The 25,068-nt window shown below is 36.2% G+C and overlaps 1 protein-coding gene across 2 annotated transcripts in view; it reads right to left on the bottom strand.

The window, feature by feature from the left end:
• tcerg1l (transcription elongation regulator 1 like) overlaps positions 1-25,068 on the bottom strand; it is a 195,548-nt gene that overhangs the window by 166,218 nt on the left and 4,262 nt on the right. For both annotated transcript variants that reach the window (XR_015504493.1, XM_087276894.1), the window contains exons 4-5: positions 18,344-18,493; positions 13,103-13,283 (exon numbers count right to left, since the gene is read on the bottom strand). Coding sequence is in view for 1 of the 2 variants with exons in the window: in XM_087276894.1 (XP_087133020.1) it covers positions 13,103-13,283; positions 18,344-18,493 (331 nt within the window). In the remaining variant the exon portion in view is untranslated. The remainder of the gene's footprint in view (positions 1-13,102; positions 13,284-18,343; positions 18,494-25,068) is intronic.

The following is a 25,068-nucleotide window of genomic DNA, read 5'->3' as shown; positions in this document are numbered from 1 at the left end:
GTAAATTTCACCCTTATGACTTTCTTTCAAATTTTTCATAATTTTTTGTTCATAATTTTTATGGACAGAATTTCAAGGCGAGCCTTGGGCTGGAAGAGGTCCGGTTCGGGTTATTCGCAGACGATGTTGTTCTGTTGGCTTCATTGAACATGGATCTTCAGCATGCACTGGGGCGGTTTGCTGCCGAGAGTTAAGCAGCTGAGATGAGAATCAGCTACTCCAAGTCCGAGGCCATGGTGCTTCACCAGAAAAAGGGGGTTAGTCATCTCTGTGTTAAGGAAAAGTTTTTACCGCATGTGGAGGAGTTCAAGTATCTTGGGGTTTTGTTCACATATGAGGGAAAGACAGAACGTGAGATTGACAGGCGGATCGGTGCAGCAGTAATGTTATCGATGTACTGGTCCATTGTGGTAAAGAAGGAGCTGAGCCGAAAGGCAAAACTCTTGATTTACTGGTCAATCTACGTTCTTACTCTCACCTATGGTCATGAGCTTTGGGTCAAGATCTCAAATACAAGCGGCATAAATGAGTTTCCTTCACAGGGTTGCAGGGAACACTTTTATAGATAGGGTGATTATCTCTGTCTCCCAAGAGGAGCTCGGAGTAAAGCTGCTGCTTCGTGAGGGAAATCTGGGGTTCTCTACTAAGACTGCTGCCCCCCTGAACCGGCCCCGGAAAAATTAGAAAGTTTAAGAAATATGAGCCCACTGTCACTTTCAGGTCAATTTTCAGGCGATTACTCTGAAATTCATCAGACTTCTCTGGTCTTTCTAGTGAATTTGTCAGCAAAGAATATGCCCACAGTAACTTTCAGGAGAATTATCAGAAGAAGAATCAAGCAATAGTCACTTTCTTGTGAAAAAAAAATAAAAAAAATCAACAACTTTCAGTTTAATCACTAGTAAAATACTGGTAATATACCAAAATATACTATTTATAAATTCATTCTGTTAGAAAACTGTGAGAAAAGACTGTAGTCACAAGTTTATTAAAATCAAGAAAGTTGAGGAAAACACCCCGGAATGACAAACATCAACAATATCAGCTGAGGATATTTATTTACTGTCCGTTCCTAAAGTGCGGACTGAGATGGGGAAAAAGGTTTTTATGTACGCAGCACCTTTTGCATGGAATAATCTGCAAACACAGTTCAAAGAATTGATTTCCCTACATGCTTTTAAAAAGACTATAAAAGTTGAATCAGGTTTGTAGATGTTTGCAATAGTTTGTCAGTGTTATTCATGTTAACTGTAAATAGTTTTTTTGTTTGTTGTCTGTTAAACCCATGCATGTGACATGTATACTGCATAATATACTGCAGGGACACTCTTGTAAAAGAGATTTCTAATCTCAAAGTTTCTGTCCTGGTAAAATAAAGGTAGTAGTAATAATAATAATAATAATAATAATAATAATAATAATGATGATGATGATGATAATAATAATAATAAGGGAAAAATGTCCTACAGCAATAAAATGTGAGCTCTGTACCAATTTATCTTAAAAATGTCTGGTGCCCTTAATAAAGAAAACTGTTAACTGAGGGTCAAGCTCTTCATCTACTGCTAGTTGTCTCCTTGTAAGAGACTTTGGACTTTTAGAGGAAATATTATACAGTTGTTTCTTCTAGATGAAAAAAAAATGGAAGTAAAAAATGAGCCCAAAAAAATCAACAACTTTCAGTTTAATCACTGGTAAAACACTGGAAATATCCCAAAATATACTATTTATAAATTCATTCTGTTAGAAAACTGTGAGAAAAGACTGTAGTCACAGGCTTATTAAAATCAAGGAAGTTAAGGAAAACAACCCCGAATGATAAAACATCAACAATATCAGCTGAGGATATTTATTTACTGTCCGTTCCTAAAGTGCGGACTGAGATGGGGAAAAAGGCTTTTAAGTACGCAGCACCTTTTGCATGGAATAATCTGCAAACACAGTTCAAAGAATTGATTTCACTACATGCTTTTAAAAAGACTTTAAAAGATTTAGAAGTTGAAACAGGTTTGTAGATGTTTGCAATGTAGTTTGTTTGTTGTCTGTTAGACCCATGTGACATGTATACTGCATAATCTTGGCCAGGACACTCTTGTAAAAGAGATTTTTAATCTCAATGTGTCTTTCCTGGTAAAAAAATAAAATAAATTAAAATAAAATAAAATAATAAGGGAAAAATGTCCTACAGCATTTTTTCTAAATGTGAGCGCTGTACCAATTTATCCTGAAAATATCTGGTGCCCCTAATAAAGAAAGATGTTAACTGAGGGTCAAGCCCTTCATCTACTGCTAGTTGTCTCCTTGTAAGAGACTTTGGACTTTTAGAGGTCATATTATACAGTTGTTTCTTCTAGATGAAAAAAAAAATGTAAGTAAAAATGAGCCCACTGCCACTTTCAGGTGAATTTTATGCTGAAAAAAAATATTTCTGGCCATGTACCTGTAATATTCCAAAACATACTTGTAGATATCAATTTCTACTTGGATTCTGGTGGAGAACTGTGAGAAAAGACTGTAGTTGTAGGCTTATTATAACTGAGGAAAAAATAGTCCTACAACACTTCTTGTTTTTTAACAGAGGCAAATGCTGCGAGCGCCGCACCAATATATCCTGCGAATATCTGGCGCCCCCTAATAAAGCAAGCTGTTACCTGAGGGACGAGCTCTTAAACTGCTGCTGACCTGTGTGGATGTGTTTGCAGACGTCAAGACCTTCTCTTTCCCCTGCGGTAAGGAAGTGTGACTACGAAGACACAAATTGGACTTCCTCACATGCAGTGTTCGATTGTGAAAGCAGCACAGACCCTCCGGCACCAATTACAGCCTCAGCTAACGCTCATCAACAGCTCCAACGCGTGACGATGACTTTGTATGAGCAACTCTCAGTCAATCCCACTCCAGAAGACACTCACGGACACGCAATTTCACTTCTGAAGTCTTTTTTTTTTTGTCTCCAAAGCTTTGTTGTGCTGATGGTGAATGACGATTACTTTGTAAGTGACGCAGAGGTGTGTTCAAAACAAGGGTTTGATCCATTCACCTTTATGTATGTGCTCATCAAAGCTAAAGACAAAGATCAAGTAGATTTGGTAATTCTCCAGATCAAAGATCAACTTTTTAATTCTCAGGCAGCTGCAGGGAAAAACAGACAGGCAACAGACGGGATGAATGCTTATTTCATGGCCCGAAAGGGTTATAAAAGGAAAGTTTTGCATGTTTAAAGAGCAGTTTGGAGTTGCCAACATCGCTCTTAAATACACTTACCGCATGTCAAATCTGCATTATTTTCACTGGTTATTCCTGATAGTGCACACTTGGGTGGAAGAAAATAGATTCATATTTTTGTCCTGTTTTTCAGTGAAAATATACTCACCGGCCACTTTATAAGGTACACCTGTCCAACTTCTTGCCAAGGGAAATGTCCAATCAGCCAATCACATGAGAGGGTGCTCGCTGCAGAGCCATTTGAGGAGAGCTGAGCTCCAGCGAGGGGGAGCATGAGCTGTCGCTCCTCCTCCTGTAAGCTGTTTTAATGCGTACACAAACCCCACCCCTTAACCCTACCCCCAGTGACATCACTCGTAGAAGAAGTGCAAAAAAGGTGGAGCTCAAGCTTAAGCTCCCCCTCGCTGGAGCTCAGCTCTCCTGAAATGGCTCTGCAGCGAGCACCACTTGAATCACATGGCAGCAACTCCTGATTTAGATATGTAGACATGGTCAAGACGATCTGTTGCAGTTCAAACCGAGCATCAGAATGGCGAAGAAAGAGGATTTAAGGGACTTTGAATGTGCCATGGTTGTTGGTGCCAGTCGGGCTGGTCTGTATATTTCAGAAACTGCTGATCTACTGGGATTTTCACGCACAACCTTTTCTTGGGTTTACAGAGAATGGTCTGAAAAAGAGAAAATACTCTTATACAAGGCGCAAATGCCTTGTTGATGCCAGAGGTAAGAGAAGAATGGCCAGACTGGTTCCAACTAATAGAAAGGCAACAGCTACTCAAATAAGCACTCGTTACAATCGAGATTTGGAGAATAGCAACTCTGATTGCACATCATGTCTAACCTTGAGGTGGATGGGCTACAGCAGCAGAAAACTACTTTGTCAGCTAAGAATAACACAGGCTCATCAAAATTGGACTATAGAAGATTGAAAAGCATTGCCTTGTCTTACGAGTCTCGATTTCTGCTGCAACATTGAGATGTTAGGGTCATAAGTTGGTGTCAGCAACATGAAAGCATGGATCCATCCTGCCTTGTATCAACAGTTCAGTCTGGTAGTGGTGGTGTCATTTTGTGGGGGATATTTTCTTGGCACACTTTGAACCCATTTCTACCAGTTGTGCATTGTGTCAACACTACAGTCTGCCTGAGTATTGTTGATGACCCTGTCCATCCCTTTATAACCAGAGTGTACCCATCTTCTGATGGCTACTTCCAGCATGATAACTCGCCGTGTCATTCGCAAATCATATGCTCTTGAACATGACAATGAGTTCACTGTACTCAAATGGCCTCCTCTGTGACCAGATCTCAATCCAATAGAGCACCTTTGGAATGTGGTGGAGTGGGAGGTTCACATCATGGGCCAAAATCTCTAAAGAGTATTTCCAGTGCCTTGCTGAATCTATGCCATGAAGGATTAAAGCAGTTCTGAAGGCAAAAGGCAGTCCAACCTGATATTAGTAAGGTGTACCTGATAAAGTGGCTGATGAGTGTATATAAACATTCCTAAATCAGGTTACATTTACTAGCGAAGCAAAATAACTGTCAAGGTTGTTTTTTTTGTGTGTGTGTTTCATTCTTGTGCTTTGTAATGGCGTGTTGGTGGTGTTTGGTGACTCATTGTTTTGCCGATCAGCTGTGCTGATCATTCACAGCAGCTGTGGCTAATTATCATGCCTATATCTGAACTCTGGGTGTTTGTAGAATTTTCAGTTCGTTATTGTTTGCTCATTGCTCTTCTTTAGCCCTTTTCACTCATACAGACCTTTCCGGAAAATTGCAGACAAAATGAAAATACCAGTAAGTTCGTTCTGGCTATTTTCCGGAAAGAGATGTTGTAACATTACCGGTAATTTGCCGGAATGCTGCGCTGTGTAAACACAGAGGGAAGATAGCAGGAAAGAGTGCGTGCACGTCTAGAACCTGCTGGCATGAGAGGTCTACTTAAGCCAATCAGAACACACAGACACATTCCCGTCCGCACGGTTTATGAAAATAAAAGCCTTTGAATATTTTTCCAGACACATTTAGCTGCTGGATGTTAGTCAGACAACGTTTCTGTTTCTTCTTAATGCCAACTGTGTAAAATATTATTGATAAGATGCTTATGATAAACCGCTGTTTGTTTACCTTTGAGCTCTACTTCCTTCAGTTGCTTGACGCGTTGCGTGTGCCGGTGAAGCAGCCCGTGAGCCCCAGCCCAGCACACACACACACACACTTTATACACATCTCGACAAGCGAAAGTATTCTTCCATATGTTTTTATGGATGTTGTTCACAATACTGATACATCCACAGACTTTGTAGTGTAAGCAAATGTTTACAAATACAAGTGCAGCCATTTAGAGCTAATTTCTGGTTATGATGTCAGAATTTTGGGATGGATGTGTGAATAGTCTTTTCCGGAAAACTTTCGCAACGTCTTCGCCTGTGTGAACAGTGCTGTTTGGAGTTTACCAGTAAAGTCATTTTGGAAATTTTCCAGATATTTAACGGTATCACTGTGTGAAAGGGGCTATTGTCTCATCAGGACACTCTTGTCTATCTCGGGGCCTCTAGCTCATACCTGTCAACATTGGGATATGAAAATAAAGGATATGCCCACCATAATAAGGGATTCCCCCCCCCCCCCCCCTTTAAAGTAATTAAAAGTAATAGCTATAATAATGAAATCGAGTCAAGCTATTAAATCTCATTAGCCGTTTCTCCACTGTATAACTCACACATTCTGATTAAAGAGCAACAAACGAATCTCGCATTTAATACGATTTTTTTATTACATTAAATAAGAGGTGTCACTTTAAAAATGCACACATCTGACGTTATAATGAAAGCATTCGACTGCTTTCCTAACTTTTTATGCTCATTTAAGACTAAATTATCGAGATCCAAGATCGACATCCTTGTATGTTATTATTATTCATTATGTGTGTATGTCTGTTTAAACACGCACCCAAAAGCCAGATTTTCTCTCAGCTTCAAATCACATCTGTTCATCACTATGGAGCTCGTCAGCTGACAGTCATGCACCATTATGACTGTTTTGAGGATTGTATAGGATGGGCGACGGCACCTGTAATCAAAAGGAAACGGAAACGCGCCGTTTTTAATATTTATTTATAAGTGTTTTCATTCCTAAACAAAGCGAAAGCACAGAAGACTCACGTTTTAGAGCAAAGGGCGACCCCTGGTGGTTTGGCGGTACGGGTTGCGTATAGGGAGTCTCGGCTGTTCAGAGAAAGACTGAAAATATGGGAGAAATACTGGAAAATACCTTTACAGGATGATAGCGGGATAGAAAAATAAAATACGGGAGAATCCCGGAAAATACGGGGGGGTTGACAGGTATGCTCTAGCTGTTTCTGGAGTTCTACCTAGATCTGGACTTCACCGGCTATTTTATATAGCTAGTTTATTTTCTATTGTTACCACCAGTCATTAAAGACCTCACATCTTGGATCATTCTTTGTTGTTGTTCTACTATTTCGGGGGTCGTGAAAATTACTTGTTCTCAAAAAAAATGAAATGAGTTTATTCTTAAAGGGACAGTTCACCCAAAAATAAAACTTGGGTCCTCAAACTTATGAGATCCTTTATTTTGTTGAACACTAAAGAGGATATTTTGAAGAAAGTTAAAAAAAATAAATAAATAAACAAATAAAATACAAATAAAGTTTAAACAAGTAAAGGTAAGTTATGATGTTTGGGTGTACCATGCCTTTAAAAAAAAAAAAAAAAAAAGTGGAAACAGGGAAAACGTAGAATGAAGAACAAGGAGAATGATTAGATATTTGCACTGGATAATAAGATTTTTGCATATATGATATATTTTTTTATATGTATGATAGGATTTTTCAACCAAAAGCCAGAGAAAAAAGCCCAGAGAACATTGGATACCTGAAAGACAGTTGGTTTTATTATTATTATTATTATATTATTATTTTTATTTATAATATAATAATAATAATAATAATAATAATAATAATAATAATAATAATAATAATAATGATAAGAGAGCTAACTTGAACTTTACCTTTGAACTCTCTAAACTCTCTCTATAAGAGATAGTGGAAACCGATAAATGAACTGAACACACAGTCAATAGTTCTCTTCCCTAAACGAGCTCCTATCTAAACTGTAGTTCAGGGCCTCAAAGGCACACTCACAGCACAACGGTAACACTGATGAACAACTTCTTAACTACTAAGAGAACTAGCTGATCATTTAATTATAGTTCAAATGGCAAGACAGGCTCAAGCTGCTGGGAGATAAAGAATATGAGGCCGAGAGAAAATGCAGAGTTTAACTTGAAGGCGATCATTACTTTATTATAAGATGACAAAAAAGTGTACTTTATGACATCCTTACAATGGCCTCCAAACCATCCCCATTAAAAATACATTGAAATTATTAAATCATAATAATTATATAATGCATAAATGTATGTATGTATGTATGTATGTATGTATGTATGTATGTATGTATGTATGTATGTATATTTAAAAAATAAATATATATTTCCATCATAATTGTAGCTATAAATAAAATCATATTACTACACATAAATTATGACTTTGTTAGATATTTTATTATATTTTAGATATATAAATAAGTAATAACAATAGTTGATTGATTGATATTATATATATATTTTTTTTACACACAAACTAAAAAAAGATATAAAAATAAATAAGTATGTATGTATGCATGTATGTATGCATGCATGCTTGCTTGCTTGCCCCCCTGTGTATTTTTCCCCAATTTCTGTTCGGTGGGAGACTTTCAGCACATTTCTAAACATAATAGTTTTAATAACTCATTTCTAATAACTGATATTTTTTGTTTAAGCCATGATGACAGTAAATAATAATTTACTTGATATTTTTCAAGACACTTCTTACACTTATAAAGCTTAAAGTGATATTTAAAGGCTCAACTAGGTTAATAAGGTTAACTAGGCAGGTTAGGGTATAAGGGAAGTTGTTGTTTAAAGATGGTTTGTTTTGTAGACTATCGAGAAAAAAAAAATATATATATATATATATATATATATAGACCTTAAGATGGTGTTTAAAAAAAATAAAAAACTGTTTCATTCTAGCCAAAATAAAACAATTAAGACTTTCTCCAGAAGAAAAAATATTATCTGACATGTTGTGAAAAATGTTGTTCTCTGTTAAACAGTATTTGGGATATATATTTAAAAAAAAGCATACTGTATACTATATTACCCTTTTTGTCACAGTGTATCAGCCAAACAAATTTCAAAAACTTAACTGTAAAATAAATGTATATATATATATATATATATATATATATATATATATATATATATATATATATATATATATATATATACATTTAGTAGATATACAAACGCTGAGCAAGTTAAAATAATATTAATAACTAAATATATTTACAACTTTTTTCCCACAATTTATGTTTAACAGAGAGCAGATTCTTTTCAGCACATATATATATATATATATATATATATATATATATATATATATATATATATATATATATATATATATATATAGTATGTTTTTCCAACTCAGGCTCTTTATTGATATGTACCCCTGTATACATTTCAGGCTGCTGTGTTTGCTTTTTGAGATCTCAAAATTGCCCTTTTGCCATTCATGCCTATTTTTCTCACGTAAATCCACCAGAGGCCGCAGTTGACTGACTTACTGACTGACCAATACCCCCACCCACCACCTTCCCTAAACTCAACCAGCAGTGTTTACTTAAATTTTACCATCTTTTCAGATCTTACCATGCTCTCACCCTGTTACTTATGTTTTACCTGCTTTCTGGAACCGAATCCTGTCATTATGGTCAACTCCTCTTTGCGTCTCAGGTCCACCAACCTAGGCGGCAAGCCACTTGGCAAATTGGTAACAGTGGAAAAGCCGTCCACACAGAGGTAAGCAGTCAGCTGGTAGCATGGATAGAAACAGAAGCTGTCGGTGGTGTCATACCACCCCATAGCATTCGTTTTAAAGACAAAATGCAGCCATACATACCCCTGACTACATAACTCACGCTCTCCAAAAATGAATACGGGGATACGCATTCACAATGAGCCTGTGTTGTTTTATTTCCTTATTTCTTAAGATCACCTGATATTACCAGGACACTTTTTAAATTTTAAATCCCATTCAGTGGCATGAACACAGTGTGTTAGCTTTATAAACACCCCTCAAACCTCCGCTCTAGTCTAAAGCACACTTGAAGTGTTAAACATGCAAAAGTGCGGAAGCAAAGGTCAAATCTCCACAATCAGCTCGTCACACAGGACCTGCGCTGCTAAGAAATTCCATTCACTTCCTCTCATTATAGCCTCTGCGCTCTGAAAGACAGAAAAGCCTCTACAGGAGTGAACTTTTCATCTCTCAAGGACTAATCTTTGACAGGCATATGAGCGCATCTGCAATATAATTCATCACAGCCCTACCTGAACTAAAGAGTCAAGACGTGTGATCGGGGAAGAGCACAGGTGTAACACCGGAATAAAACGCAATGTTATACGATACAGCTGCATCTGAATCCCTGCGACGTTTTCAATTTAGCTGCTTCGCTGTGGGTAAATTTAAGTCGAGGGAATATTTTAAAGAGGTCATTTTTAATGCGTTTTGATCGACTGAATCACTGGGTGCACAGATTTCACACTTGGACACTTAAATGGATCTAATCTAATATATTCTTGCACTACTGCTGTGTTTGAAAGTAGATCTGTATGCTGAGGTTTCTTTGCTACTACACTGTAAAAAATATAATGACAAAAAGTCAAGACAACAAATATGTTTATGTTGCTTTGACTTGTTTTAATAAGTTAAGCAGCCTTTTGCAAAACTGTTTAAGCTATGAAAAGTTTAACATTTTTTTTTTTACTTTTAAAAATTTGTTTAATTAATCTAAAAAAAAAAAAGGCAGCATCCTTTTTTAGGTTTCAGTCAACATTTGAAGTGGTACACACATACTTGTCGTTGGGCAATTTTGGGGAAAAAAATAGATCCAATTCATTGTTGATTACTGTGCACATGCCTGTGGTTATTGATCTTAAGTGTATTTACACTTGGCCTTTTCTATTAAATCAGTAAAAATGCCCTACAGAAAATTAGTTGCTACACTGTAAAAAATCCTGCAGGTTGCCTTAAATGTTTAAGCTGATTCAAATTAACCTTATGAGTCCACTGAACGTATATTATGTTAAACTGACTTAATAATCACTTAATAACTTATAAAAATTAAGTAAGAATATGATTAACTAAGTAATAACGACCTAAAAACGTATGCTGTCTTGACTAATTGTTCACATACATTTTAACAGTGTATGTCTAAAGTCATTTTAAGAAACTCCATATTTCATGATGGTTGTAAATTTGATTAATACTTAAAAAGTATTACAAAGTGGATTTAACTTCTGAATGTCTAATTGAATCTGAATGTTAAATAAATTAATGCAAAAAAGACATAATTCCTTCATGTTGTGTAAATTTGACTAATTTTACCCAAAAAATACACATGTAGTTAAAACAGCTTTAAAATTTTATTTTAAAATTGAATGTAAATAACATTTAAATGAACATATTTATTTCTAAATAAAACAGTACATTGTGTCTTATTTTCACAGATATCTAGTAATATTAGTACACTAAAAACAATATTTTTGCTTTCTTAAGTTTTTCGGGGGACAACTTAATTTTTTTAAGGTAAATCCACTTTAATTTGTAAAAACAATAAAACTAGCTTAATCGATTTGTGTTGTGACAACACGAAGGAATTGTGTGGAACACAACAATAATATTTTTAATGTGTAAAAAAAAAGATTTAGTCTTTGAGTTAGTTGGCTGAATGATTCAAACTGTATCACAGATTTTATGAATGTTAGTAGTAATATTAATATTTTTAATCTGTATATATATATATATATATATATATATATATATATATATATATATATATATATATATATATATATATATTTAAGATTTTGTCTGTGAATGAGCTGAATGATTCAAACTATTTAACGAATTAATTAAAAACCTCAATTCCACTCCCAATCAGACATCACTTAATATGCATGTTAAAAATGTGTATTTCCAGTTTCAAAATAACGTGTTTAGTACAATTTAGTAACATTTAATTCATGGTAACACCAAAAGGTGGGGCTATAACTTGTTTACAGTTAATTTAATTACATTAATTACTCTGTTTTAAAGCAAAATTTGAATTGATGATCTGAAATCACATTTGCATTAAATACAGTTTCAATTCAAATACAGGATAAAATTTGTCATCTATCTTTGATAATGCTAATGCTAATCAGACATGTTTGTTTTTTGTTTACTTTCATCATAACCTGCTAACAGCATGCAGGCAATCAAAATAAACAGTAAAAATCTGACCTCTAAGTCATCTAGAATGCCTAATTAATAGAAAAAAAGACCATTTTGAGGGATGTAAACAATAACAATGGTCTTAACGCATTTCCTGTATTGCATTTTTTAAACTTACATAGCTTTCAAGAATACAAAAAGGTCCACATATTGATATGTGTTTTAATGTTAAGACATTATTAAATTGTCTCTTTTTACAGTTACAAAATTGTTTGACAATGTGCCATGTCATAAAGAGCGAATCACCTCAGACTGATTTCTTGAACATGACAATGAGTTCACTGTACTCAAATGGCCTCCACAGTCACCAGTGTCAATCCACTAGAGCACCTTTGGGATGTGGTTGAATGGGAGATTCGCATTATCAATGTGCAGCCGACAAATCTCCAGCAACTGCGTGATGCTGTCATGTCAATATGGACCAAAATCTCTGAAGAATATTTCCAGTACCTTGTTGAATCTATGCCACAAAGGATTACACCAGTTCTGAAGTCAAAATGGGGTCTAATTTAGTACTACTAAGGTGTACCTAATAATGTGGCCAGTGAGTGTGCTGTATATAAACATTCTTAAATCAGGTTACATCTACTAGAGAAGTAAAATAACTGTCACGATACACACACACACACACACACACACACACACTACAACCTGTTTGCTATATTATGGTTATTGAAAAAAAGTGTATAATGTTCAAAAAATGCTCATACAAGCTCATTGCAAATCCAGCCCTTGTCAACTAACTTTAGCACTTTATTTTCATCCTGTTCTTTTTCCAGTCACTTTGTAAATGCATTTAATATTGCATGTGTATGTGATTTTTTTTCCCAAAGTCTGCTATAAAAAAAAAAAAGTAAAAATATGCATTTATGATGCAAAAACCCACAACAGAGAGAAAACAGTCTGGTACACTTCTTTATAGAAACCCTTCACTTTAAATGCATGCATTATTAATCATTCCAAAACATCCTGCAAAACAGGTCAGATGTGTTTTGACAAAGTGTGCAGTATAAATGATCAGGTACCAGAATAGAGTTTTTACTGTCTTCATTACGCATTCTTAAGCAGCCTTCAATGCACGCTTGAGCTGATTAAACCGCGCTATGATTGAAAATGAGCTGAAATTTAAAGTCATTTCGGCTTCATTTCATAAGCACAAATCAAACCGCCTCTCTTCCCACACACAAACACACACAGACGGTGACAAGCCCGCTCCGTAAAATCTCAGCTGACAATCCTCCAATATTGTTACATCAAGTTAAATAAGACGATTTAAGCAACAAAGAGAAAATCCGTTTAAAAAAGAAACTAGAAGTAGAATCGGGGATAGTCTGGGGAGTAAACAGAAAAGCAGAAAGCGTTTTGTGAAAATAAAAAATAAAGCCTCTGATGAATGTTAGCCAAACAGCGAGACGAGATCATGAAGGTAGGAAAATGGGCGCTGGGATCATAAATTCTCCCTCCTACCTGAAATGCGGCGGGGTGTCAGAAGAAGAGTGTGGATATTCCTGGAGGCTGCCGATGGCCTACATATGCTCAACGCCGCTTGATTCGTCCTCAGCAGTGGCTTTTCCTGACGCTGGAAAATTCCCATTTCCTCAGGACTTATCCAGGTGGTCTCCAGAGCTAAAGTGTTGTTTAGATAAAACTGCAGATGAGAAGAAAAAAATATCATGTGCATGTAGAAATCACTCAAAGCAATCACAAGAGACGCATTTAAAAGCATGTTAATACTAGGCGGAAACAGTAGTCCATCTTGACTTGTGATTGGTTGATTGAAAAGGCATGTCAATAACAGGTGGAAATGGTAATGCATTTTGACTTGTGATTGGTTGATTGAAAATGGGTGTTAATAACAAATAGAAACAGTATTGCATCCTGACTTGTAATTAGTTGATTGAAATGCATGTCAATAACAGATGGAAATGGTAATGCATCTTGACTTGTGATTGGTTAATTGAAAAGGCATGTCAATAACAGGTGGAAATGATAATGCATCTTGACTTGTGATTGGTTGATTGAAAAGGCATGTCAATAACAGGTGGAAATGATAATGCATCTTGACTTGTGATTGGTTGATTGAAAATGCATGTCAATAACAGGTGGAAATGGTAATGCATCTTGACTTGTGATTGGTTGATTGAAAATGGGTGTAAATAACAAGTAGAAACAGTAATGCATCCTGACTTGTGATTGGTTGATTGAAAAATGCATGTCAATATATGGTGGAAATGGTACTGCATCTTGACTTGTGATTGGTTGATTAAAAATGGGTGTTAATGACAAGTAGAAAGAGCAATGCATCTTGACTTGTGATTGGTTGATTAAAAAATGCATGTCAATAACAGGTGGAAATGGTAATGCATCTTGACTTGTGATTGGTTGATTAAAAATGGGTGTTAATGACAAGTAGAAACAGTAATGCATCTTGACTTGTGATTGGTTGATTGAAAAATGCATGTCAATAACAGGTGGAAAGGGTAATGCATCTTGACTTGTGATTGGTTGATTGAAAATGGGTGTTAATAACAAGTAGAAACAGTATTGCATCTTGACTTGTGATTGGTTGATTGAATAATGCATGTCAATAACAGGTGGAAATGGTAGAGTTGGAGTCCGCTCAACATTAGTCTCCCATATAGGAAACTACGCTGGTAATCGGCAAAAACTACAGAAAGTGATCGCCAGCAGAGACAACTCCACTGGCAATCACAACAGTATCTTGACTTGTGATTAATTCCTTGAAAATGCATGGTTATAATCATTGCTTGACATTAACTTTTTTGATCACCAGCCTTGTGGCTAGTAGATTTCCAACATTACTAGCCACTCTGCTTTTTCACTAGCCACTCTTTTGTTGTTTGGAAAATATATTTTATATGAAGAAATGTGACTTTGAAAAGCTAAAATGACTTGATTTAGATGTTGTGTTATGTCCACATGCCTCCTCATTCATTTCACTTTTTGTGTGTGCTGTGCATGAGCTTACTCACTGTGCTTGAGCAAATGGGTTGTCGCATTGCAAATAGTTTTTTTTTTCACATGGCTTTTTGAGGGCTCAAAATTAAGGATTTACCAAATGTATCTCTGCCCACACCAAAAAGAAATAATTATTTCTTAGCCACACATTTTAAATATGTCAAAACCAGCAAAATATAGCTGCATACATGCACTTTTTAGTCAAATAAACTTGACATTTAAAAATAATTATTGACATGTCCTGGCTAAAGGTTCCAGATCAGCAGTTACGACACATAAATGGGGAGTTAATCTCATATTAACCAATTAAATTCAGCTGTTTCCGCCTGGATTTTGCCTACCCAAGTTTAAAAGCTTCCTAAATCCACATGTAGAGGTGTAAATGCAAAACTTTTGTATCATTTAAAGAAAACCCTTTGAATTTTCATAAACTATTATTGAAAGTGTTTAAAATAACTGTATATGTTGTCTGTGTTATAATAAACACCTAATAAAAGAGGCACTTTTTGTATTTGTTTTTTTATAAACTCAAATTTGAAAGTGTACCTTTTAGGTTCTGTGTGTCTAGGTTGCTGTAATTAGTTTTGGTGGTTCCTGCAAATGTCTGTAATCATAGGAAAAAAGAAAAATGTCTCTACCATAATCTATGCAAAAGTTATTGTATTCCAACTGATAAGAGGTGCTGTACAAGCCACAGGGAGCGATCATTGTTATTTCACTGTGCTTTTGTTTGATCAAACATAATTCACTGTGTTTGGACCACGTCAGACATAAAAAAGGATTACTTATGCACATCACCTCAAAAACAGAGGAGAAATGGCCCTAAAGCTCACAGCATAAAGTGAGAGATGACAGCTGTCTGTGCTATCTGGGGCAGCTTATTGATCATAAATGTATTGTTTTCACTTCTGCGCCGTGGAAACACCGCGATTCATTCGGCAACTGCTTGATATGTGAATATAATTCAGTAAAAAGAATTCTAGAATCGTATGAGCACCGGCAAGAGCTTCACTTGAGCTTTAACCAGTTAAACTCTGCGGATCCGGTACCTGGGGCCTCATGTATCAACGCTGCGTACGCACAAAAACTTTGCGTACGCCAGGTTTCACGCTCAGAATCGCTCACGTTTGGATTTACTAACAATGAACTGAACGTGGGAATGTGCGCAGGTTCACGGCAGCTTTCTGGCAGGCGTACGCACATTTTTTGTGCGTGTCTGTTTTATTTCCATTGGCGACTCCTAGAGGCAGTTGTGTTAAATTCCTCTCTACAAAGTGTCTGATCCTTGCAATGGCAGCTGTATGAGACGGGTTCATATAGTAGGTATGTAAGATTTCCATACCATACAGTTGACCAGCTAAACATTAAAGCGCAAATTGCAGCAGTCGCAATGTAATCTGAGCAATCTACCGCACGCACATTGCTATAAAGACACTATCTGAAGATGAATTTGCATGCGTGAATCAGAAACATTTCCATTCAATTAATGTGCAAATAAAATATGATGCACAAACTTATTGATGATTCCTACTTGTCTTTCTCTTGATAAATAGTTGGCAAAATCTGATATGTAGCGGGGGAAAAAAGAAGAAAGAATTTATCAGACGCTGGATTCGAGCCGAGTTTACGCTCGAATTTGTCTGTACATGATCACATGCTTCTTATGAGGTGCGCCACTGAGACCGCTTAGGGTATTGCAACATTTTTCAGTTATAAACCACACTATTTCTTTTTTAAATGCACTCAGTGCGATGTTCAGACCCAACTGTGTTAACCGTATCAGCTAAACTCCCACTCTATTTTTTTCTTTTGTTGTTAATTCCGGAGAACAAACTTGCAAATAACACCGCTTTTCTCCGGTCTACCTCCGGAAGCAGCACCTCCATTTCACATTCTGTTCAAAGTTTCTCTTTTTGCTTGATTTTGCCGTTGCTTTTTCGTTGGGTTTTGCCATTAGCATAGTCATTAGCATATTCATACGGGGGAGGAGGCAGGGAGGGGTTTTGTGCTCGTGCATGTTGCGCTCAGTTTCACGTTCATTCAGATGTACAAAAGAATATGCGTGAGATTCGGCGTACGCAGTGTTTCATACATCTGAATTTTTTTCTGCGTACGCACATTTACAGCTTCGTGCGTACGCAATGTTTTAGTAAGATTTCCACGCAAGTCTTCGTACATGAGGCCCCAGGTCTGTGACGTCATCGACTTTCTCCTTGACTTTCATCTTGACTTGTGATTAGTTTGTTGAAAATACATGTTAATAACAGGTGAAAATCATGAACAAACATTTATACTGAATGCAAATGCAAGCATTTTATGTAGGTGTTATTATCTTTGAAAACAATGTAAATGCTGCAGCTTCCCTCTGAGGTTGAGGTTTATTGATTTACCTACTGACTTCAAGCACTTTTTCAATCATTATTTTCAACGAAGAGGGAATATTCCTCCACAACAGTTGTTCTTACATGCCCAGAAGCAGATATAGAGGTTAAATATGTTAAATATGTACTACAGAACTGCATTTACAGTATATGAAGGAACAATAAGTTCCAATAAAGATTTGCAAACATTAGCTCTCAGGTTCTTTGTGAATTTGTTTTGCTTATATTTATTTAATGCATATGCATGTCAGAAATGTACATTGTAAGAATGCAAAAATCTGCATATAAATAATCATATGAATATATAGTATAATGTAACTTATTGCTGGGTTGAAAAAAGCAGATCATGATAATAATGTGAAAATATATACTGTAGAGTTGAAGTCAGAATAATTTGCCATACTGTTAAATTTTAGAGTAATTAGGCAAGTCATTGCATGAAGATGGTTTGTATTGTAGCCTGTCAAAAAAAAAAAAAGTATTGCATATGGGGGCTAATAATATTGACCTTAAAATTGTTTAAAAGAATTTCAAAACTGCTTTTCCGGCCAGAATAATACCAGACTTTCCCTAGAAGAATAAATATTATAGGAAATATTGTGAAAAATTCCTTGCTCCGTTAAACATCACTTGAAAAATATTTGAAAAAGATGAAATATTTTACAAGATGGCTAATTTAGCCCTAAAGAGAGTGTGTGTGTGTGTGTGTGTGTGTGTGTGTGTGTGTGTGTGTGTGTGTGTGTGTGTGTGTGTGTGTGTGTGTGTGTGTGTGTGTGTGTGTGTGTGTGTGTGTGTGTGTGTGTGTGTGTGTGTGTGTGTGTGTGTGTTTGATCATATATATATATATATATATATATATATATATATATATATATAATCAAAAATGTTCAAATTTGATTAATTTAATTATATTTTGATCAAATAGCATGTTTTTTAAATATAATGAACACAGTAAAATTGATAAAACTGTCAGCTTTTTTTTAGAATTTACAACGTTTTTTCTATTTAAATTTATCAAAATGTTAGCTTTCAGGTTAAGCTTAACAAACTTCTTTCAAAACCCTTTAAAATATTGGTTACTGTAAAAGTTTGATGCATAAATAAAATAAATTTATTTTAACAAAATAGTATTGTGCAAATTTAAAATATACTGTTTTCTATGCTTTAATAAAATTATACTATTTTATTTACTAAATTATTATACATTTTTACTAAATGTTGCAAAAAAGTATTATAATTTTTAAGATAAAATACAGATTTGTGAGTTGTGAGTTTCTTTTTTTATATGACACATTCATAACACAGATTTCCTCCCCTAAGCCAAGTATAAATGAAAGTCTTTATTCACCTTGTAGTCAGGCACACGTCGCTTTTCCACCCAGCCTTTGCTGTAGTGCGGTGGCAGGATTGTCCGATACACATGAGGAAACACCGGAAGCAGATCCACACTAGCAGAAGGCTGGAAACCCAACACATGAGGCCTGGACGGCATCTCCCACTGGGAAACATGCAGAAGAGAAGAACAAATCACCACTGACATCTATTCAGACCCAGCTTACTAAGAAGAAATGAATCACAAAAGAGCAGGGTGGGATGAATGCTGTCCAGAGAGTCGACAGAAGTCTTTTTTTGGAATAATGCATACAATTCATCACCAATTTCACCAACTGCACAGTGGCAGCGCACAAGACATTTTATTTCCTCCTTATAACATTGATTGTAGCAGACTTTTTTTATAACAGTGAAGATTTAATCACTACAGTTTTAAACAATGAACTAAATCAGACCTATATCAATGGCATCTTTATATTTAAGTCAATAACTTGACCGCTACACCTTTTGTTATTGGTTTTCTGCTATAGAGTGATTTGGAAACAGACATCTGTTTGTTAGTCTATGCACTTGATCTGTAAATGTGTAATTAATTAATTTAAAATGTTGTGTAGACTTAGAGTGATAGAGTTCTTTGTTAAACATTCATTTATACATTTCCTTCGGCTTACTCGCTTATTTATTATCTGTCACTACAGCGGAATGAACTGCCAACTATTCTGACATTTTTTTTTTTTTTTAAGCAGCGGATGCCCTACCAGCCACAACCCGGTACTGGCAAACATCCATACACACTCATTCACACGCACTCTCCAACACTACTGCCAATTTAGTTCATCCTGTTCACCTATAGCACATGTCTTTGGACTTCAGGGGAAGCCGGAGCACCCAGAGGAAACCCACGCAAACTCAGGGGAAAAAAGTGCAAACTCCACACAGAAATGCCAACTAATCCACTCAAACCCACTCTGGACTCAAACCAGTGACATTCTTGCTGTGAGTGCCACCCACTGAGCCATTGTACCTTGCGACTATCACAATATAATAATATTGTTGACAATGAATGGTGTGCATTTCATACACTGTGTTTTTCTTAATCTTTGCAATCCAATCTGGCGGATTGGAATGATCAAATATGGCTTTTAGTAACTGTTAACAATGTCCTGTAGAATCTACACTAACTTACTGGCAGCAGTTTGCCAGTTACTTACTGTAAATCAATTACAGCCCAAAATACTGTACTTACATTTAGAGCACAGTTTATATACAGAATTGTATGTATTGACCTTATTCTCCGCCGACGAGTGGGCGCTGCCATTTGAATCTTTTTGGCACGAGACTTCCGGTCTCATTCACTTCCATTCATATTTAGACATTAAAAACTGCTAGTTTCGCTGTTTGATGTTGCAAGCTGATATTTCCTTGTTATATTATTCTACTTGGTCTGTATAGTCATGCAAACATTTGTTTGTAGAGCAAGTAGTTTGACCGTTTTTTGCCGTTTATTATTCATTGTCATTTCTCCCATAGGCGACTAAATCGGAAGTTCTAAGACAATCGCGAAAACAGGCGCACTTCCGCATTAGTATAGAATAAGAATGACCTTAGAATAAGGTCAATATCTTTAATGTAAAATATTCAGTTATTGTCCCAATGCAACTTTAAAATACAGTAACATACTGAATAAATGTCCTACAGTAAAATACAGATCATATTACAGTTAAATAGTGAGAAATTTATTATAAGTGTTTACTGTGTACTAATGGAATGGTAAAATTTGGCTTTTATACACTGTAAACAATGTCCTTTAGAATCTACAGTAACTTACTGGCAGCAGTTTGCCAGTACCTTACTGTTAATCAATTACTGGAAAACTATTGTGTTTACATTTACAGCACTTTTTATATTGCTGTATATGTCTAGACAGAATTTTGTGTATATCTTTAATGTAAAATATACAGTTATTGTCCCAATGCAACTTTGAAAATACAGTAACATTACTGTATATCTGTCCTACAGTAAAATACAGTTTACATTACAGTTAAATGATAAGTAATTTATTATAAGTGTTTACTGTGTACTAATGGAATGGTCAAATATGGCTTTTAAACACTGTAAACAATGTCCTTTAGAATCTACAGTAACTTACTGGAAGCAGTTTGCCAGTAACTGACTGTAAATCAATTACTGCAAAAATACTGTATTTACAGTTACAGCACCGTTTATATTGCTGTATATGTATAAACAGAGTTTTATGTATATCTTTACTTTAAAATATATAGTAATTGCCCCAATGAAACTTTGAAATGCAGTAACATTACTGTATATCTGTCCTATAGTAAAATACAGTTTACATTACAGTTAAATGAAAAGTACAGTAATTTATTATGAGTGTTTACTGTGTACTAATGGAATGGTCAAATATGGCTTTTAAACACTGTAAACAATGTCCTTTAGAATCTACAGTAACTTACCGGAAGCAGTTTGTCAGTAACTTACTGTAAATCAATTACCGCAAAAATACAGTATTTTTTATACAGTATATTACATTTACAGCACCGTTTATATTGCTGTATATGTATGTACAGAGTTTTATGTATATCTTTACTGTAATGAAATGAAAAACCTTAAATACAGTAACATACTGCATAATTGTCCCACAGTAATATACAGTTACTTTGTAATACAATACTTTGTAATTTACAAAAATCATTAACAGTTTAGGGTAACCCAAACCTCCACCCCGAAACCTAGCTTTACATTACACTGCCCTCATCTTCAAGAACAACAAGCAATTACAGTAAATACACAGCCATTTACAGTAGTCATTTAATGTCAGTGCATACAGTAGTAGTTAAGTGACCAGAAAAGGAATTGTGGACCTCATTACAGGCTGACTTGAAAGCTGGGAAAGTTCTGTGCAGATTATGCTGTAGCTGTTTGTTCTGCGTTCAGCATAACATCGCTTTCCATCATTTTGAGCTCTGCGTCAATGCCTCTCTGCAGCAGCAGTCAATCAAAGGCTTCTGAAGCCTGTCTGCAACTCTTAGTCTCTGTTTAAATAAAATACTCTTTCCTCCCACTGTCTCTGTCTAGTTCCAGTACAGTGCTACTGAGTTCATGCTCGCCGCCTCCTCTGAGCGCCACTTTAATGATGCGAAAGCTCAAAGTTCCCGGCGCTGGGGATGTGGAGCAGTGGTGATCATGCCACACAGATTAAATGTCACGCTGAGTTTCAGTCGTGAGGGGGGACGCGCCTGTGCATGTGAGGGTCATCATAAGAGCAGCGCTCCTAGTGGTGGTACTTGGCAACTGAAGGGAGGTGATGTGCAGAATTTAGATTTTCTGCTTCAACAGTTTTTTTTTGCCTCACAAAAGTGTTGCTGGAGCTTTGTTTGATCTCATTCAGGGCTGCGCAACACAATGTTTCAGCATCAATGTGTGAATCTGCAATAGTCACACCTGCAATATTGAGTAGGGATTATAGTTGATCAGGAACCATGGGATCAAAGCAGAGTACAGCCATAAAGGAGTGTTTAGTTTAGCGTTTGCATGTGTTTTTAAGGCCTGTGACTGTGTGAGTTTAAAGCATTTGGGCACTATATATTGTGCTATTTGTAATGTTAAAGTTTACCCCCTTTTTAAGGTTTAATATTAATGTTTCACAGAAACAGACCAAGCAGAGATTACAAAATCATTTGTGTCTTTGTATAGTTTTACAGCCAACTGTGTGCTAGTTTACTGCATTAAGTTTGACTGAGGCACCGGATGCGCCACTCAGAGCCACGACACGGCACACAAGACACGCACATTCGCATGTTATTTAAAATTAAAACTATTTAGATGGAGCTCTGTGGTGCAGCAGAAATATTAAGTGCCCTGGGTCGTGGCTGGGCACCGCGGACAGCCGCCAAATTGAAACGCCTATTGTGTGTACCCAGCATAACGAATTTGCATGCAGGTTTTACACCAGAAGCACCGCAGCGCCATGCACTTTAGAACTCTAAACATAGGTTTCTATCAGGGTACACACAATGGGACTTCAAGTCGGGGGCTGTCCGAGTATAAATTTCAATGGCTGACGCTGCTATGACGATCATGTTAGCCCCAACTTCAGACACGCCTTCAGTCAAGCGTTGACGCTAAGGCCCCGTGTGAATGGGGCGTGAGGCATTCCCAATCCAGCTGAGAGACATAGTTCCACCAGTGTGTCCTGGGTCTTCCCCGAGGCTTCCTTCCGGTGGGACATGCCTGGAACACCTCCCTAGGTAGGTGTCCAGGAAGCATCTGAAACTGATGCCCGAGCCACCTCAGCTGGATTCTCTCGATGTGGAGGAGCAGTGGCTCTACTCCAAGCTCCTCCAGGGTGTCAGACCCTAATCACCCTATCTATAAGGATGCACCCTGCCACCCTGCGAAAGAAACTCATTTTTGCCGCTAACTGTATATCCAAGATCTTGTCCTTTTAGTCATAACCCAAAGCTTATGACCATAGGTGAGAGTTGAAACGTAGATTGATGGTAAATTGAGAGCTTTGCCTTTCGGCTCAGCTCCTTCTTTATCACAACAGACTGAGCACATTAATGCTGTCGCTGCACCAATCTGCCTGTCAATCTCACGTTCCATCCCCCTCACTCATGAACAAAACCCCAAGATACCTCCACCTAAGGACTCTCCTCCTATAATCATATTTATATAAACACTACAAATGAAGAGGACTCTCCTCCTGAATCCCTGGGTATGAATGCAGACACAGTGGATAGCAGTGCAGCAGGTCTCTTGCCCTATCTATTCCAACCATTAGCCATGCCGGTAATCTGAAAGATTTTAAACAAAGATGAACATATCAGCATGGATAGGTGATGTGTCTGAATGGTAACAAACTCAACTGATGAAAGACAAAGTTCGCCATTCTCCAATTCTAGTATAGCTCTCCCGACAAAAACACTTGGTACACACAAAAAGGTTGGCTGTTTTGGTGGCCCTGACAGCATCGCGGGGAAAACCATAGCTTGGCAGGTTTGTCCATATTGTTATATCATCAGAACGTAAGTGCTGTCATGAATAATTAAGATCCAGGGTCTTCTCATAGGATAAGAAAACTATTAATAAAGTCTATGAATAATAATAATAATAATAATAATAAACCAACGCTTCATCACTTGACTGGCAGATCGCTACATCACCGGTTTTGATTCTGCCCCAATAATGATTTTAGTGAAGGTGAAATTAGCTGACAAAAGTTTAGAATTTAGTTTTCCCCACAATTAATGCAATCAGATGCTAATGTTGTCTAAATTGATACTCAACAAAATCTGTTAAAATTCTAAAAAAAAAAGTACTTGAGGGTGTCTTGAACATTTAACGGCGGTTCAACCCAAAACTATGCTGCTAAAAATGTTATCAACATCAAAACCTGTCCTGCACATTTCAATCCATCCTGTGCATGTCATTATGCACATTCAAGCAGCTGCCAGTCGACTGTAAACATCCAACAAACGTGTTTCAAGATTTAATCAGGACCTTGAATTATTGAATTAATTTTTGACTCATTCATTATCACAGCAAGTCAAAATACTCGGCTGAAGAGTACAACTGCTTAACTCCTGTAAAAGCATTTACAGAAACAACTCACTTGCATGATGCAGAGCAAAAATAAAGACTCTCAGAGCTTTAGTCATACGCTGCTGCTAATATAAGAGACGCATATTTACTTTTCATACCAGCGAAGCTCAATTACTTCTGTGATATGTAATACATTACATTTACTACACATTCAACATGTAATAACTGCAAATGCTTTCATTATGCAAAGGACCATGAATCACTTGCACAAAAAACTCACATTTTTAAAATAATTTTTATGTGATTCTTTAATCGTTCTGTTGGATATAACTTGCAATTTACTTTGGTCAGAGTATTAATATAGTATTTGTACACTGTTAAAAATCAGTAAATCAGCACGTTTACATTTTGTGATTCATGCTTTTTTTTATTTTTCCCCATTTATTTATGCTTTTCAATAATATTATGGGATGTTAATCTTTTTTTTCCAACAACTTAAACACTTGAAATGTTAAAAAAAGTGTATTTTATTAACAATTTTAATAGTTTAAAGTGACATATTTTGTGTGGGTTGGTGTTGTTTTTTACATACAAAAACATTGCAATAATCTGCCTGTACATCTACTGTTATTTTATAGCCCTATGTCCTAATGCATATTATTTTGCATACATTTTCAAGCTACTAAATGTCAATAAAAGACACTGTGTTAAATTTGTAGAGTTAATTTTTCAACATAATACATTTCAACAGAGTAGAATGCAATTCACAATCATAAATTAATAGCTTTTTTTTTTTTTACAGTGTAGACTGGTGCTTGGAGTAGTAGAATAACTCATGCATTTGCAAAGTTACTAATTGTCAGGTGTTTGTTGTGGAAGCATCAAATAGCGTTGGCAGAAATCAAGCTGACAATCTAATAATAGTGACTATTGCAAAGTCAACCCAGGCTCATTCTGATTACTTACCCCTTTACGCATTTCTGGGGAGCGCCAAATTACGTCCCAGGAGCTACTTTTTTTTGGAGTTTTTGTTTTCGAGAATCCACCAGAGGCTGCTGTGTATGCTTTTTAAGATCTCATATTTCTCTCGCGAGTGCCATTCACACCTGCTCTTCTCATATAAATTGACCAGAGGCCGCTGTCGACTAACTAACTAGGCTATAAGTATTTAGTTAT

This window comes from Danio rerio, chromosome 12 (assembly GCF_052040795.2).
Source record: "Danio rerio strain M-AB ecotype USA chromosome 12, GRCz13ab, whole genome shotgun sequence".
In the NCBI taxonomy this organism is placed as follows: domain Eukaryota; kingdom Metazoa; phylum Chordata; class Actinopteri; order Cypriniformes; family Danionidae; genus Danio; species Danio rerio.
Note: the sequence above shows the minus strand (reverse complement) of the source record. Positions and strands in the feature narration are given on the sequence as shown.